This window comes from Eptesicus fuscus, chromosome 12 (genome assembly GCF_027574615.1).
Source record: "Eptesicus fuscus isolate TK198812 chromosome 12, DD_ASM_mEF_20220401, whole genome shotgun sequence".
Taxonomy (NCBI): domain Eukaryota; kingdom Metazoa; phylum Chordata; class Mammalia; order Chiroptera; family Vespertilionidae; genus Eptesicus; species Eptesicus fuscus.
Genome location: NC_072484.1, coordinates 25,181,030 through 25,197,256, shown reverse-complemented (window position 1 = coordinate 25,197,256; position 16,227 = coordinate 25,181,030). Strand labels below are relative to the sequence as shown.

The window sequence follows — 16,227 nt, the reverse complement described above, 5'->3', positions numbered from 1 at the left end:
TGTAGTTTCTTAAAGTAGTGGTCCCAAATTCTGCTGCTTCATCTCTGTAGCCACATGTCCAGAAGCAGTTGAAGAGATAAATACAGGTGCTATATTCACACAATACAGCAATGAGAATTAATGCTTTCCAACTATAAGCAAAAACATGGATGAATCTTCAAAACAACTTTGAGTGAAAGAAGCCAGACTTAAAATAATGTGATTTCATTTACATACAGTAGAAAAACAGGCAAAAATTGTCTATGTTGGTTAAAGTCAGGATTACGGTTCCCTTTTGGGGAAGAGATACCGGAAGGGGGTTCGCAAGGGGCTGCTGGGATGCTACAGTGTGATAATATTCTATTTCTTCATCTGGATGCTAACTGCAGAGACATGGACAGCTTGTGAAAATTCAGTGAACTGTGCATATGCATGAGCCCTTTTCCAATGTATATTTATTTGCTTTTTAAAAAGTAAACACTTGTTTTTCTGCTTCTCCAACAGCTATACTAAACTTAAGCTGCAAGTCACTCCAGAAGGCCGCATTCCTCTCAAAAAGTAAGCTTCCTGAGCATTTCCCATTCTTCGTTTTATTTTTCCCAAAGATTTGAGTCCATGCCATGACTTTTGTTTCTCCTCTGGCCCAAGTGGGAGCATGGAAATGCGTGGTCACCCCATCCTCCCTCACCTGCCTCTTCACATCAGTGCAGCTGGTTTCCTCAGAGGGTCCCATGGCTTCCCCTTTCTGTGGCCTCATTTTCAAGAAACACCAAAGCAAGAAAGGGTGGAGGGAGCGGGGGGAATCTTGCTGATAATCCAAAAGGTTATCTGAGATTAAGAATTAAGAACTATTTTTGGATGGAAATTGGGTGACCATGGTGTCTTTTTATACCACAATGACACTAACCTGAAAGCAGGGGTTTCAAACTCAAATGTCATCAGAAGCCAGGCAGGAAAAGAAAAGATGAAGCAGGCCAGGATCAGGAAGAAAAACTGAAGAGTGAAATCCCCCATCTAAACGGGACAGTGACAACTCAACCCCATCATAATTCTGTGGGACTAGTGGGCTCCAGGCACTAGATTTTCTAATGTTTCAATAGAATCATTAAATCCAAATTATGATCTATATATATAAAAGCCTAAGCAACCGTTCAACCGTCCGGCCAGTAGCTATGACTCACAATGACCACCAGGGGGCAGACACTCCGATCAGTAGCTATGACACGCACTGACCACCAGGGGGCAGACACTCAATGCAGGAGCTGCTGAGCTGCGGTGACTTGGCAGCTGCGGTTCTCGGGTGATACACCCAGAACCAGAGAGGAGGGAGCCCGATTCCAGGATGCATCACCCAAGAACTGCCTCTCACAATCCAGGACCCCTCGGAGGATGTCGGAGAGCCGGTTTTGGCCCAATCCCTGCAGGCCAGGCCGAGGGACCCCACCAGTGCACGAATCTGTGCACCAGGCCTCTAGTATTAAATATAGCAGTACTTAAGTTATGTTTTAAAAGCCAAATTACTGACCAAAAAAAAAGCACATCTTTAGACCATATTTAACCATCTTTAGACCGTCTTTAACCATTGGCTTACTAGGTACTAGTGGGCTTCTGTTAATGTAAAAGTTAAATCATTAATTATTATTAATAACTAGAGGCCCGGTGCATGGATTTGTGCACCGGTGGGGTCCCTCAGCCTGGCCTGTGGGGATCTGGCTGAAACCAGCTCTCCGACATCCCCCAAAGGGTCCCAGATTGCAAGAGGGTGGTTCTTGGGTGACGCACCCTGGAATCGGGCTCCCTCCTCTCTGGTTCCCGGTGTGTCACCCAAGAACCACAGCTGCCAAGTCATCGCAGCTTGGCAGCTCCTGCATTGAGCCCCTGCCCCTTGGTGGTCAGTGCGCATCATAACTACTGGTCAGAGTGTCTGCCCCCTGGTGGTCATTGCACATCATAGCTACTGGCCAGTTGGCCAGTCGCTTAGGCTTTTATATATATAGACTAGAGACCTGATGCAAGAAATTTGGGCAAAGGGCTTGGCCCCCGCCACCACCACGGCAGCCAGGGGCCTCTGCCTCTGCCTGGGCCCCCGCTGCCACGGCTTTGTCCAGAAGGTCGTCCAGAAGGATGTCTGGTCTAATTAGCATATTACACTTTTATTATTATAGATATTAACAATGTACACCTTTAGAGCAAGGGGTAGCAGCAAGGGGACAAAGTTAGCAAGGACATTTATTTTAGTGCTTAATATTAGAGACTATTTAGTGCAATGCCTTTTAATTGAGTCATCACCATTGTCTCAAAATATTGATTTTATATTAGGCACTTTGATTATAAAAAGCACACACATCAATCTTTCAGAACACGTATGCATATGCATGGTATGATGGGAAGTTTTTAATGCTTTAAAGCTGAATGCCAAAGAGGTTGATTCAATGGAATGTTTTCGGTTGGCATCACCTAGAAGTGCTGGGATCCATATGGCTTTCAAATACCTCTCACTTGTTGTGCTTTCACTTTGCAGCATATACCGCTTGTTTTCAGCAGACCGGAAACGAGTTGAAACTGCTTTAGAGGCTTGTAGTCTTCCATCATCAAGGGTGAGCATATTGCCTATCTAAAATTAGCCCTACTAAATAGCTTTGAGCAATTCTACTAAAGTATAGGTTGCCCCAAATGCTATCCAAACATCAAACTATAGGAGCTCTGGCTGTGTTGCTCAGTGGTTAGAGAGTTGACCCACCCACCAAAGGGTCATGGGTTTGATTTCCAGTCAATGGCTCGTACCTGGGTTGCAGATTCGATTCAATCTCCAGCCTGGTTAGGGCAGGTGTAGGAGGCAACCAATCCACATCAATGTTTCTCTCTCTCTCCCTCACTCCACCCCTCCTTCCCTTCCACTCTCTCCAAAAATCAATGGAAAACTTATTCTCCAGTGAGAATCAACAAAAGAGGGAGAGAGAGAGAGAGAGAGAGAGAGAGAGAGAGAGAGAAAGGAAAACCATAAAACTTATTTGTTAATATTTACAATATGTGAGGTCACTGTAATTATATTTTCTTTCACTCCCCTTATTCCAACATTTTAATCTAGAAAGTACTTTGTTCTTTATCAATAAAAAATAAAAACTATCTGATATAAAAATGTATTGGCCAAAAATATTAACATTATCAAGAATTTAAACTTCTCACTAATAAATATTTTCTTGGTGTCCCTGGAGATATTAGCTAATCATTATAGATTATGATTAGGAAGATATTTGAAATATGAATTTAATCTTATCTCACTCTTAAAATTTCTAGTTTTAAGAGTTATAAGTTACTAAGCAATTAGTGTAGCAGTACATGTTTATAAAGAAATATCACTGCAGGGCTGTGCTCAAAAAGTTTTTGCTGAGAGGGAAGCAGTTTGGAGACTGCTACTTTGCTCAGATGGTGGAAAGGTAGATGAGAAGACAAGGTTGTAATATGCTCTTTTTCAAGCCCAACACATTCAAGGCACTCAATATGTGTTAATCACCGAAACTCCATGAATTTGCCTTCATTTCAATACATTTCTATGTGCCTGGCTCTAAAATGATTTGTTACCATTGTTTCTCAGAGCAATGGACCTATTGCAGAACGCCTTTTTCTCTTGCTGTATGCAGAACTCTCCTTTCTGTCACAAAGTATTTTTATCCTGGTATCTAAGCAACAAGTAAGCACTTTCCCAAGGACAATCCTTATGCTGTAGGGAGAACCTTTGAGCCTCTAAAACCCACTGGCAGTGCTCAAGTTGCAGAGAATGAAGTTGAGGAGCCATCAAGCTGAGTTGAGTGCCATTATTAGATTCACTGGTCAGTTCTTATTGGGAATACTTTTCAGAAAAATTAAGTTTAATAATGACTTTGATAGGTAGAAAAAAGCAAGGAAAACAAAGAGTGCCATTCCACCACAAATTTCCTGCTACAGGTCGAAACAGATGCTGATGCTCCAACACTAGGTAGGGCAGAGCTGTGGGGAAGCTCCCAAATATTTTAACCTTCACTTTAATAAGCAAAATAAAATGATCAAACTTGCTTATTATTGCTCTTCCATTAGATGCCTCGGAGTAGGGAAGAAATAGCTAAGGTCGATAATTAAATAAATATTTCTTGAACTCTTTCTGGGTACCCTCAAGCACTGAGAATATGGTAGTGAACACATTGAAGTCCCAGGGTTCCAGGATCAGAGGGTCTGGGGATGCTAGTCAAACACCTTGACTGACGTGTAATTTGTGGGGAATTCTAGGAGCAAAAGGAGTGGAGGGCTGACAGTGAGAATGTGGAAAGCTCATTCCAGAAAAATTAAACAATGTGCGTAAAGCCCTGAGGCCGGAAAGATTTGGCCAGTTTGAGAACTGCATTTAAGCACTAAAAGAAAGTGGGAGAGATTAATTTAGAAAGATGGGCATCAAATATTTTTCTCTGTAACTGCTCCCAATTTTACCTTTACTGGATAACATTGGTGAAATATAATGATCAAAAATTTAAGTTATTATTATAAATCTCTAGCTAAGGAAAAGGAGTAGAAAATGAAACTGCATAGAAAGTCAAACCCATCAATCAATTCTCTGTAAATTGCAATTTTCCAAAACAATTGGATTCTGAAAATTTGGTCAATAAATATAAATTGAGTTTTTACAATCCACTATGTCTATTATAGGTTCACGCTTTCAGACCAAAGTCAACTGGAGACATTTGAAAAGGAAAATGAGATTCAAATAACAGGAGTCATGTTTAAATTGAAAAACATATTTACCTTTAGAAAATTAAATGTCATAACAGTTTTCTGAAAACAAATTGGAGATTTTTAAAAAATATGATCAGCTTCCATTATAAAGTTTTGAAAGATCATTATTCTTAGTTAAGTACACTTTACTTGGAAGAGTTGTAGAAATTGAATGCTTTAAAAATTTTAAAAAGCAGAGACAGTTTCAGAGCTCAGAAATAAATGCTTCTGCAAACTGACTATATTTTAAATCCTTGTTGTAATTTCATGTCCACAGAACAGTATCTACTAATTAGCAAAAAGATTTGGGATATCCTAACAAGAAGTGTTTTAAATACTACACAGAAGAAAAGTTACATAAATGGTAGATAGTCCTGCATGTCTGGAGCCTCGTTTCATAGCCGGCGGTCATTCCAAGTAGATTTAATTGTGTTCTGTAAATAGGCACATTACCAGAAACACAGTGGATATCCTGTTGAGATTTTTTAAACATTATCTTTGTGCACATTGTTAGGGATAATTAATGCACTTGAACTTGTGTCCCGGCCAACATGATACATTGGAATAACACATTCCGAGGGTACTCCTTTAGAGATTACAGTCGCTTGTCCAAGTTACATTAATTGTTAAAAAGTAGTTCTACAGCTAAAAAGAGAGACAAAGCAATTACTGTCCTTCTATTAATAATCCAAACACATTTTCCAGTGAAACCTTCGAAGACCTTTGCATATTCAGAAAATTACCACTTTACTCACAAACTTCCTGAGCACTGCAAATAGTTTACTTGTACCAAATTACCTTTGATTTAAGTCTTATTAACTTGAGAACAGCTCAGTGTCATTTGGAATTGTATGGTAGTCTTGATACGGCATTGGCTTATGTGTTTGTATTTTAATGAAGAAGATAAGGAATAAATCTATGTGTTTCTTTTAAATAATAAAGTTTACTATAGTTATATTCAAGTCTTGGCATAACATTAGCACATGTATTTTCATTTAATGATGAAGATAAGGAGTAAACCCATGTGTTTGTTTTAAATAACAAAGTTTACTATAGTTATGGACATATAGTATATGCAATATTGAGGGAAATAGTGTTTTCTGGATTAAAAGAATACCTTAAATTTTACTAGAGAATATTATGAATAAAAATTATAAAATAATTTTTCACAGGATAACTGTTAGATTTGCCTTTCTCCTATGTCTTACATCCTAAGTATAAATCAAAAATATAATCATTTCTGTAGCTGTGATTCTTAAAATAACTAATATAAAAAATTTAAAGCCTCATTAAAGCCCTGGCTAGGTAGCTCAGTTGATTACAGTGTTGTCTTGATAAGCCAAGGTCCCAGTCAGGGCACAATCAAGCAATGAATGCCTAAGTAAATGGAACATCAAGTCCATGTTTCTCTTTCTCTCTCTCTCTCTCTCTCTCTCTCTCTCTCTCTCTCTCTCTCTCTCTGTCTCTCTCTCTCTCTCCTTTCTCTCTAAAATCAATAAATAAAATTAACAAAAAAACATTCAGAGATTAATTATGAGCAGTTTACTTATAATTATTTCATGTACATGATGGCTAACTCAACTTTTGATTTATAGCTTTAGAAAAACATATTATGAATAGGTTAAAACACTGAATTTATTGAGAAATAATTCATTGTTTTGTTGAGATGAAATCTGTATGTGGTCTCTTGAGTTATTAGAGTCTACTACAATAAATCAACATATTTTCAAATAACATTTTCTGAATGTTAAATACCTATTTCTTACAAAATTACTCCCCTATACTCTCACTTTAGCTTTCAATAATACATATTTAAAATATATTTTTATTGATTTAAGAGAGGAAAGGAAGATGGAGAGAGAGAAACATTAATGATGAGAATCATTGATTGATTGGCTGCCTCCTTCATGCCCCCTATTGGGGATTGATCCCACAACCCAGGTATGTGCCATTGACCAGAATGGAACCCAGGACCCTTCAGTCTGTAGGCCAATGCTCTATCCATTGAGCCAAACCAGCTAGGACCCAATGATGCACATTTTAACAAAATATTTTTTTTCTCTCACTTTCACCCACTGACTCCAAAGGCTTGCTCAAGTTGGGCAAGAGAAAAATGAGACAAGGAAAATCAACTGTATTGAAATGTTTTCCTTTTTCTATGCTGTAACATCCAACTGGTGATGACAATAAATTGTGTTTATTCATATTATCTTAATTAATTTGTCCCCCTTTATAGGGAGTTCTGATTCACAGCTGGTAAATAAACAATGGTTAGAGTTTTACTAAAGCATATTGTTCTATGGAGTTATGTGTCTGAAATCTTATGTAAATGACTTTAGTTAAATCTGCTATTCTAAGGGAAACACACAGCACATAAGTCCTTGCTATCAACTTCTACCTTTCTCATAAATTACATTCATCCATTTAGTAAGTATTTAGTGTGCACCTGCAGTATGTTACACACTGGAGATAGAGCAGTTAACAAGCAAAATGCAGGTCCTAGCTTGTGTAGATCTGCAGGCTGGAAAGTAATAGAATTGTACAGCTGGGAGCAAAATCCTGTTAAATGAGTGTTGAAATATGAGACAAGCAAGGTGTGATGGTATCACAGAATGGAAGGCAAAACCCTGTCTGGGAGGAAGGAAAGGCTCCCAGAGGAAGAGATTTTAACTAAGACAAAAAGAGAGGGAGAAAAGGGGTCAGGAAGGCAAGGAAGACAATTATTGATGTTCTTAGATAAAATCCATATATGTGTGTGCTGGGTAAGGTTGGGGTGGGGAGAGGAGTGAACTCCAAATAGTAACTAAATAGTAGAGAGAATGGGAGAACACACTTGGGGTTCACAGAATCCAAGAAAGTTGAATGCTTAAGTTGGCTAACAGAGCTATTCAGTATTTCTTTACTACTATTGATATTTAAATATTTATCTTCCCTGTGTCTCTCAGCCAAAAAGTAGAATAGAGAGGGTCATTTCCAGCTATCTACAAAGCTACTTAAGGAGATGTGGGTGCTTAAATCACAGAAAGGGGGCAATAGAAAATGTACAACTTCTAAGCAAAGGGTTTCTTCCATCTTGTGAATAGAATGGACGTTGGAAACCCGTTTACAGGTTGTACTTATCCCCATTTTATGAGTGCCAAAGCACCAATAAAACAATCCATGGAAACTTCCCATTGTTCTTGGATTTGGCCATTTGTGCTCATGATTTCAAAATCGGTGTCCAGGTATTTAAGCTTAATGGTGTAATGCATCTTGCTATGTATAATGTTTGGTTGTCTGAAAATTCTGTTTTTAAAAATAGATTTTTTTGTGCTCTATAAATAGGTTTAATAAAAAAAATATATTCTTTTATTTGTTCAGTCCACAAATATGGGAGTGAGCTAAGTGGTGAGCTAAGTTTTCTTATCTGTTAGTAAGGAGTGTACGATTTCAGACAATAATTTTTAGAAACTTTTATAAAAGTACATTTCAAAACCTATGACTATGGTAAAAGGAAGGGTGTTTTCTTTGGTTTAAGGGCTTGAAAATAAAAACACTCATATAAACACTTACCTGAAATAGGAAAACAGCATAAAGAATGTCCTTCCTGTTAACAAAGGCTTGAATATATGCTTCCGGTTTCCATGGCAGCCTGACTACACAGAAAAATAAGTCATAGAAGTGATTTTTTATGTCAGTGACTTGCTTCCCAAACAATAGGGCCAGGAGGAGCCAGTGAGAAATAATGGTTCCTGTCTTATGAAAACACTAGAGGCCTGGTGCATGAAATACATGCAGGGTAGGGTCCCTAGGCCTGGCCTCCCCACCTCCCTGCCTCCTCCTTCCCTCGCTCCCTCAGCACCCTGCCTCTGCCGGTTGCCCGCCATGTTCCACACCACTCCCTGGTGGTCAGTGCACATCATAGCGAGCAATCGAACTCCCGCTCTCCTGGTCGAACTCCCAAGCAGACAATTTGCATATTAGCCTTTTATATAGAGAGATTTTATAATATATTGGATTATTTAAACTGGAAAGAACATTATTTGGGGAAAAATGACACAAAATTAGTTCTTTGCAGTTTTTGAACAAATGTGAGTGTTCTTCATGTCACTGATCACTTAAAAATGGTTAAAATGGTAAATTTTTTATGTTGTATAAATTTTATCACAATAAAAAAGATTAAAACCAAAACAAAAAGCAAACTTTAAAAATATGCTAGAGACCCTCTTTTTACTAAGTCTAACTTCACTTTAGAAATGTACTTAAGAAATTGCCTTAACATCTCTTTAGAAAAAAAGTCTTACACTTAAATTATAATGAAAACACAAGAGAGAATAAGGTTTTTGACACATCAAAGCCAGTGTTCAAATGGAGCCCACAGCTGGGCTCATGAATGTCTTCTGAATATTTTCCCTGAACACATGGAAGAAAAGAGGGAATGAAGGTTGGGAGGGAAGGAATTGAGGAAAGCAGGGAGGGAGGAAGATAGGGAAAGAAAAAGACCATTAACTGACAGTATTGTTTTACTTCCCAGAATGATTCAATACCTCAAGAAGATTTCACTCCAGAAGTGTACAGAGTATTCCTGAACCATCTTTGCCCTCGACCTGAAATTGATAACATCTTTTCCGAATTGTAAGAGCATCCATTTTAACCCACTGTTTCCCGGCTTCAGTGGTCCTGGGGCTGCTAGGGCAGGAATTTGAGCAATAGAGGGAGAGGAAGACCCTCTTGTGACTATGTCTAATAGCAGTGCTTCTGTGGAATTGCTGGAGACAATCACGCATTCCCGCCCCTGAAGTGTAACCAGGGCTTTTAATGAGTGGATGTTTGCTATGATTTGTTGCTGGGTGTAGCTGTTTTAGTAACCTCAGGGGGCTCTGTGTGGTTTGAAGATTATGGCTAGAACAGAGGCAGCTTAGCTGAGGCAGACTCATGTTGCAGAAAGCACTCTGAACTAGGAACTAGCCATCTTACCTCTCTGAGCTACATTAGTGAGATGACAAGTGTAGATCACTAAGAACCCTCCCAGCTGAAAATTATATGTTGGAAATTATACAGGCATTAAAATTTTTAAATAAATGAAACAAAATAAGAAAGTAACCAAAACACAAAGGCAAATGTGGGGAAGTAGCAATTTACTCTTTTGATATACTGAAATCTACGTGATGACAGAAAATCAATCCAAAATTGATAAATACAATAAGGATTCCATCATATGGAAGACAGGCAAACAGTGCTGCTGAGAATGACGTTGAATATACTCGCATGCTGATGTTCATTGCCATCAACTATATTTATTGAACATGTGCAATATTTATACCATTGAACTTGACTTTTGGCTGTCAACAGGATTAAAATGTGAAGTTTGAATCACACCATACAGAAGAGTTATAGACTCTTGTTGAAATGTAACTTTAATGAAAATAAAAATGTGCTTAAACATATTGTTTACTTTTTTATTACATCTTTAAATGATTAAGCAGGATATGGGAATTTGATGAACAAAATAGATCCAGAAGCATAGAAGTATGGAACAGACTGTCAGATCTCAGAGGGAAGATGGGTGTGAGGGGTGGGTGGGTGGGAAGAGATTAACTAAAGAATTTATATGCATATAATCATAACCCATGGACAGACAATAGTGTGGTAAAGGCTTGGGGCTTGGTGTAGGTGCAGACTAGAAGGGGTCAATGGGGTAAAAAAGGGACAACTCTAATACTTTCAGCAATGAAGACACATTTAAAAAAATGTAGTGTCATAATAAAAAAATAACCCATACCTCTGTGATCAGTTAGAGTGGTTTATCTTTACATACAAGATGCAATGTTTTCCTACTGTGGATTTTGTCATGCATTGGGTATTGTTCAAGGGCATTGGGACTTAGTGGCAGTGATTGGAAAACTTATTGTAGCCCATGGAGATGCAGCAATTGTGTCTTTAGGGCAAGATAGGAATTTCAGGATAACATGCTCTTACCAGGAATGACAGGATTTGGTTTCTCTGTAGCTAAATGCAAATATCTGAATGAGACTTGGTGGAAAATATTCTAATTTATGGTTTTTTAATTGTGTGTAGTGGTGCCAAAAGCAGACCATACCTTACTGTTGACCAGATGATGGATTTTATCAACATTAAGCAGCGAGATCCCCGGCTAAATGAAATACTTTACCCACCTTTAAAGCAAGAGCAAGTCCAAGTATTGATTGAGAAATATGAACCCAACACTAGCCTCGCCACAAAAGGTCAGTCCACTTTGTCCCTCACCATAGGGAAGTTCTGCTTTCTAATTGTGAATGGGTCACGCATTTGTATGCCTGCTTTCCTTTCTGTCTTAAGTTACTGGTGGTTCAATCCAAAGTAGATTTTTTTTTTTTACTTTGATATGTGATTTTTGTTGTAGTGATATATATGGATGTGACATTTTTTAGATGTCTAATCATTTGTTTTATTTTAAATTTACTCAGTGACTAAACGCTTCTTTCTCAGACAGGAAATTCAGTCTTACAGGTTGCCTTTTAGGGTCAGTTTTTAGATGTTCTGAGAAGTGATCCACAGATTTTTCTAAATCTCTAAAACTGAAAAGATTGGACCCTTATCTTATTCTAGTTTACACTATTGACAAATTTGTCCACTTGGGAAAATATAAAATTTTTATTTTTTTACGTAAAAAGTTAGTATTTATAGAAAAAACATGACTCTAAAAACCGATATCAGGAAGACAACTCTAAGTTGCCTGGAAGTTATTAAGAAATTTATGTTTTTGATTTGGGAGAAATGAATTGCCAAAATAAGATCATGATGATTTAATTGCCAAGAATTTTCAATTATTTGTAGCATCATTGTCCCTGAAAAGGATTTCCAGCTATTTCTTTACCACTAAGCCTCATCTGGATTGAGATATCTACACTGAGAGAATTGGTGTGTCATCACTGATGCTATTGCAAATGCCTAGATATTCCTAGGGAGGAAAAAAAAGTACAATTAACCAATTATTAAGCAGAAATAAATTGCATGTTAATTTGCAGGTAATTTATCAGTAACAAATAGCTTTAGCAAGCTGAATAGTCATTAATAAGAATGGTTATCATAAAGGTAGATTTAAAAGTTTTCAACCCATTGTACTCATTCTGGAACTGGTCCTCTAAATGAAAAATGAAAGTATTTATTAAGTATAAATTAAAACCTTATAATTAATTTTATACTTCATGCTATTAGGAATTTACAGACGACATTGTTTAGTATTTATTTTCTTGGTCAAGCACTTTTTACCTTTGCTCTTGTCATCATTCTTATTGTTGCCAAGGTCAGTTGAAGGGAACAACTGAGGCAACAGTATATGCTGGCATTGCCAGGCCTGCCCCTCTGATCTTATTTTCATATGATGCCCATTCTTCCCTGGTGTCACAAACATGGCATTTCTCCTTATCATTTAGCAGAGTGCAACTCCTTGGAGATTTCTCCCAAATAACTTGACAGTTCCTTTCTGAAATCCAAACTGCACCAAAAAATAACTAACAGTTTATAGCAGATCCAACAAGACTTGTAAAAATACATTAGCTTAAGACGCTAGGAAAACAAAAAGCTTTTGTGAAACCAATGGCACACTTCAGAACCTAAATGTTGCCCTTTTCCCCTCCCTTCACAGCACACTGCTGACAGCCCATGTTTCAGGTGGCATAGGATCCCCATACATCAAGTCTGATGCCTTGGAAAAGTAGAGGATACAAAGGAAAAAATTACAATAGGTTATTGAAAAGATCTAGAATCCTGCAAGAACCAATTTTGGTCTAAGGAGAGTTAAGGTGATGTCTCTTAGCATTTGCAAGAGTATTTAGTGCCAGCATATATTTGTACCAGGTATGGATTCTATAATCACAAGCACACACAATTCAGGTACATTGAAAATAGCAGCACCGTTTTTCTCAAACTATGTGATTCATCATGAAGCTTCCATGTCCATTTTGGTGTGATTTCTTAAAATCACAGAATTTATTTCTCAACCCAAAAACTCCAATAAGAAAATGAACTTGAGATCTTTCACACCAGGTCATCTTGTTTGCTGCTTTGGCTCTGTTTATTTGAACAAAGAGGATTAGAGAAGATGTTTATTCATAGTGAATAGGAGAACGATTTTTAAATCCTTCTTTGTAGGAATAAGACATTGTTAGGTTAAAGGTTAATTCTTCAGTAACTAAGAGTTTGAGATTTTTTTAAAAAATGAAAATTATTTTTTAATTTGATTTTGCAGTTTGACTTTAAGATCTTTCCAGGAACTCTTTTCTGTGTGTCTTCTTAAATCCAACAAAGTATAATTTCAGGAAATATTATTTGACTTCAATATGGTAAATGATGAGTAAGAAAATTAGCTTTCTTTATTATGTAACTTTTAATATGTACATTATTATTTTGCAAAGAAGCAAACCAAGGCTTTGACGTCAAAAGATTTATCTAAGGTATAAAACCAAGATGTTCTTCAAGAAACATCTGATTAATACATTTTAATCAATAAACACATAAGAAAATAAGTAAGGACATTTAACATTACATTATAATATTTTTCTTTTGCTGCTTTAATTTTGACTAGCTCTTCAAATGTGCCCAAGCATTAGTAAATTGAAACACAAAATTGGTCTCATTCATCTGAGAAAGACACTGTCATATTACCTATCCTATATAATAAAAGGGTAATACGCAAATTGACCCTCACACCACCACACAAGATGGCCACCCCCATGTGGTCAAAGATGGCCACCAAAAGATGGCCGGCAGGGGAGGGTAGTTGTGGATAATCAGGCCAGCAGGGGAGGGCAGTTGGGGGGCACCAGGCTGGCAGGGGAGGGCATTTGGGGAGAAATGGGCCTGCAGGGGAGGGCAGTTGGGGGCAGCTGGGCTGGCAGGGGAGGGAAGTTGGGGGCAACCGGGTCAGCAGGGGAGGGCAGTTGGGGGCGATCAGGCCTGCAGGGGAGGGGCGTTGGGGGGACCAGGCCTGCAGAGAAGGGCAGTTCGGGGGGAGCAGGCCTGCAGGGGAGAGCAATTGGGGGTGACCAGGCCTGCAGGGGAGAGCAGTTGGGGGTGACCAGGCCTGCAGGGGAGAGCAGTTGGGGGAGACCAGGCTGGCAGGGAAAGGCAGTTGGGGGCGTCCAGGCTGACAGGGGAGGGCAGTTGGGGGCAATCGGGCTGGCAGGGGAGCAGTTAGGCATCAATCAGGCTGGCAGGGGAATGGTTAGGGGGTGATCAGGCTGGCAGGCAGGCGAGTGCTTGGGAGCCAGCAGTCCCTGCCACAGGGATCGGGCCTAAACCGGCAGTCGGACATCCCCCGAGGAGTCCCAGATTCGAGAGGGTGCAGGCTGGGCTGAGGGACCACCCCCCCATGCATGAATTTCATGCACCGGGCCTCTAGTATTTGATAAAATGCTAGGAAAAGCACATACATAATATATAGTAACATAAGTATATATATACTCTCTGATATCACAAAACATGTTTTAAATTATGTGTTAAAGAAATAATGCACAAAGTTGACTTGTGTTAATATTTAGTTCTTATATGCATTTTATATGTTTTATATAAAAGGTAGCATAAAATGAAATGAAAAATTTTCAGTGTGGCCAAAAGCCTAAATTCTAAAGATGAGCACTGGTTAGCTGACTATAGCTGTACTGCATGGAAGTGGGAAGATGCTTTGTGGACCTGTGGCCATTAGCATGTGAGCCACATTTCTATACTGGAATTTCAGTATCCAGAGATGTATATGTTGGTTATAAATAATCAGATTTTTGTGCAGTCTTTGACACAGAAGGGGCCAAATGTTTACATGTTTGGGTTCCACAAATGAAGGTTTTAAATCTTGTTGCAGAAGATACTGCTCTCAAAAGGAGTTTAATTTATTATTTTCATTTAAAACCACACATTGAGAAATGCTGTGGCCCGAAGTTGGCAAATATGTCTTCCTTGCCATGTTGTTTGCCCTGCAGACCTAAGTATGCTTAATACAGGAATCCGCAATGACACATGCCTCTTTAAACAAGAGGGCATGAATGTCGGGATTTGAAGGCTAATGTCTCCTGAGCAGTTATTTTTCTTTTTATCATTTAGGCTCTTTAGAAGAAAGCTGGTGAGTAAATTTAGCATGAAAAATAGAATAGTTATATTTGTGCCTTTGGTAATGGAATGCTGACCTCTAGATTCAACTGAGATATCTGTAAATGAAGGTTAAATTTTTCTCAAATAAACTGTCAAACCAAAAGAAAACAGTTGAGTCTGTTCATAGCAGATGTTTCAAGCTACATTTCTTTTTTGATCCGTCCTTCCTCTTAAATTTGTATAAGGTGTGCTATACAAAAGCTTCCCCACTTTGTTGTAATGAAATCATAATAATGAACCATGTATTCTCTTTTAGATCAGTACTCACTAAGTTAATAGTTTAATAGTTGAAATAGACTCAGTATTAATAATAGCAAAGGAATTTGGTTTTCAGCAAAGCCAATAGAAGTTTGGATACAGAAAGCACTTTTGCTTCAAATAGACTTAAGTTACAATGATTGCATCAGTAGAAATAACCCTTCTGTATTTTCAGTATTGTTTTCTTTTAAAATACTGATACAATTAACTATACTGTACCATTATTGTCAAGAGCAAGAAGCACCTAGAGTGTTCTAGAAAGAGCATGGACTTGGGAATCTCACAACCTGTATTAGAGAGAACTCCTTCCATTGAAAAATGATAGAAGCTTAACTCAAACTGAAGCATAGAAAGGAATTTACTGGTGCAGATAAGCAAGGTGTTAATGACTTCAGGCATGACCACATCCAAGGGCTCAAAGGTGTCATCAAGCATTGTCTTGCATGATCTCCTGTCATTTTATTGGTACTGGCTGTAATTCTTGGACAGTCACTCCTGAAGTAAAAAGAATTTTGACTGATATTTCCATCAAAAATCTCAGGAACCTGGAGTTTGGCTTAAGTCACCCAAGGCCACTCCTGAGCTAGGATTGCTGTGGACCAAAAGATGGAATGTAATAATTGGACAGAGTTAGGCCACATGACTCTCCCTAGAGCTGATGAGGAATTAACTGCCTAAACCACATGGACTACCAATAGGAAAGAAGTGGTTGGGTTCCCTGAAATTCAAATGGGGTGTGCTACCCTTAAGAAGGAGCACACTGGGAAGATAAAAACAGCAGAACCCACTACAACTGGGTCAGAAATCAACAATTCATCATTACTGTTTACCTAACCTTAAGAAACCATTTAACCTATTTAATCAGTTCTACCCCCTAGTTTTTTCATCTTTAAAAAAAAAAATTCCCTGTAAGAATTATCTAAGTTGATCATGGTAAGAAGATTGTGTATATTAATTGTTGCCCACTACACCTTGGTTGACCTGAACTAATGAAAAGTGATAATTGGCATTTACACCAAATAATTTCAAACCATTAATTGGTGTAGAAGTGAGATTCAGAACATTGGTCACACACATTCTTACTCTTTACTTTATCACTTAATTTTTCTAGTAGATTTTTAA

General features: G+C 38.2%; 1 protein-coding gene across 1 annotated transcript in view; it reads left to right on the top strand.

The window, feature by feature from the left end:
* The window catches only part of PLCB1 (phospholipase C beta 1), a 616,845-nt gene that overhangs the window by 427,873 nt on the left and 172,745 nt on the right, over positions 1-16,227 (top strand). Inside the window, exons 6-9 of the mRNA XM_054723939.1 lie at positions 484-537; positions 2,501-2,576; positions 9,236-9,336; positions 10,780-10,946. Of these exons, the coding sequence (XP_054579914.1) occupies positions 484-537; positions 2,501-2,576; positions 9,236-9,336; positions 10,780-10,946 (398 nt within the window). The remainder of the gene's footprint in view (positions 1-483; positions 538-2,500; positions 2,577-9,235; positions 9,337-10,779; positions 10,947-16,227) is intronic.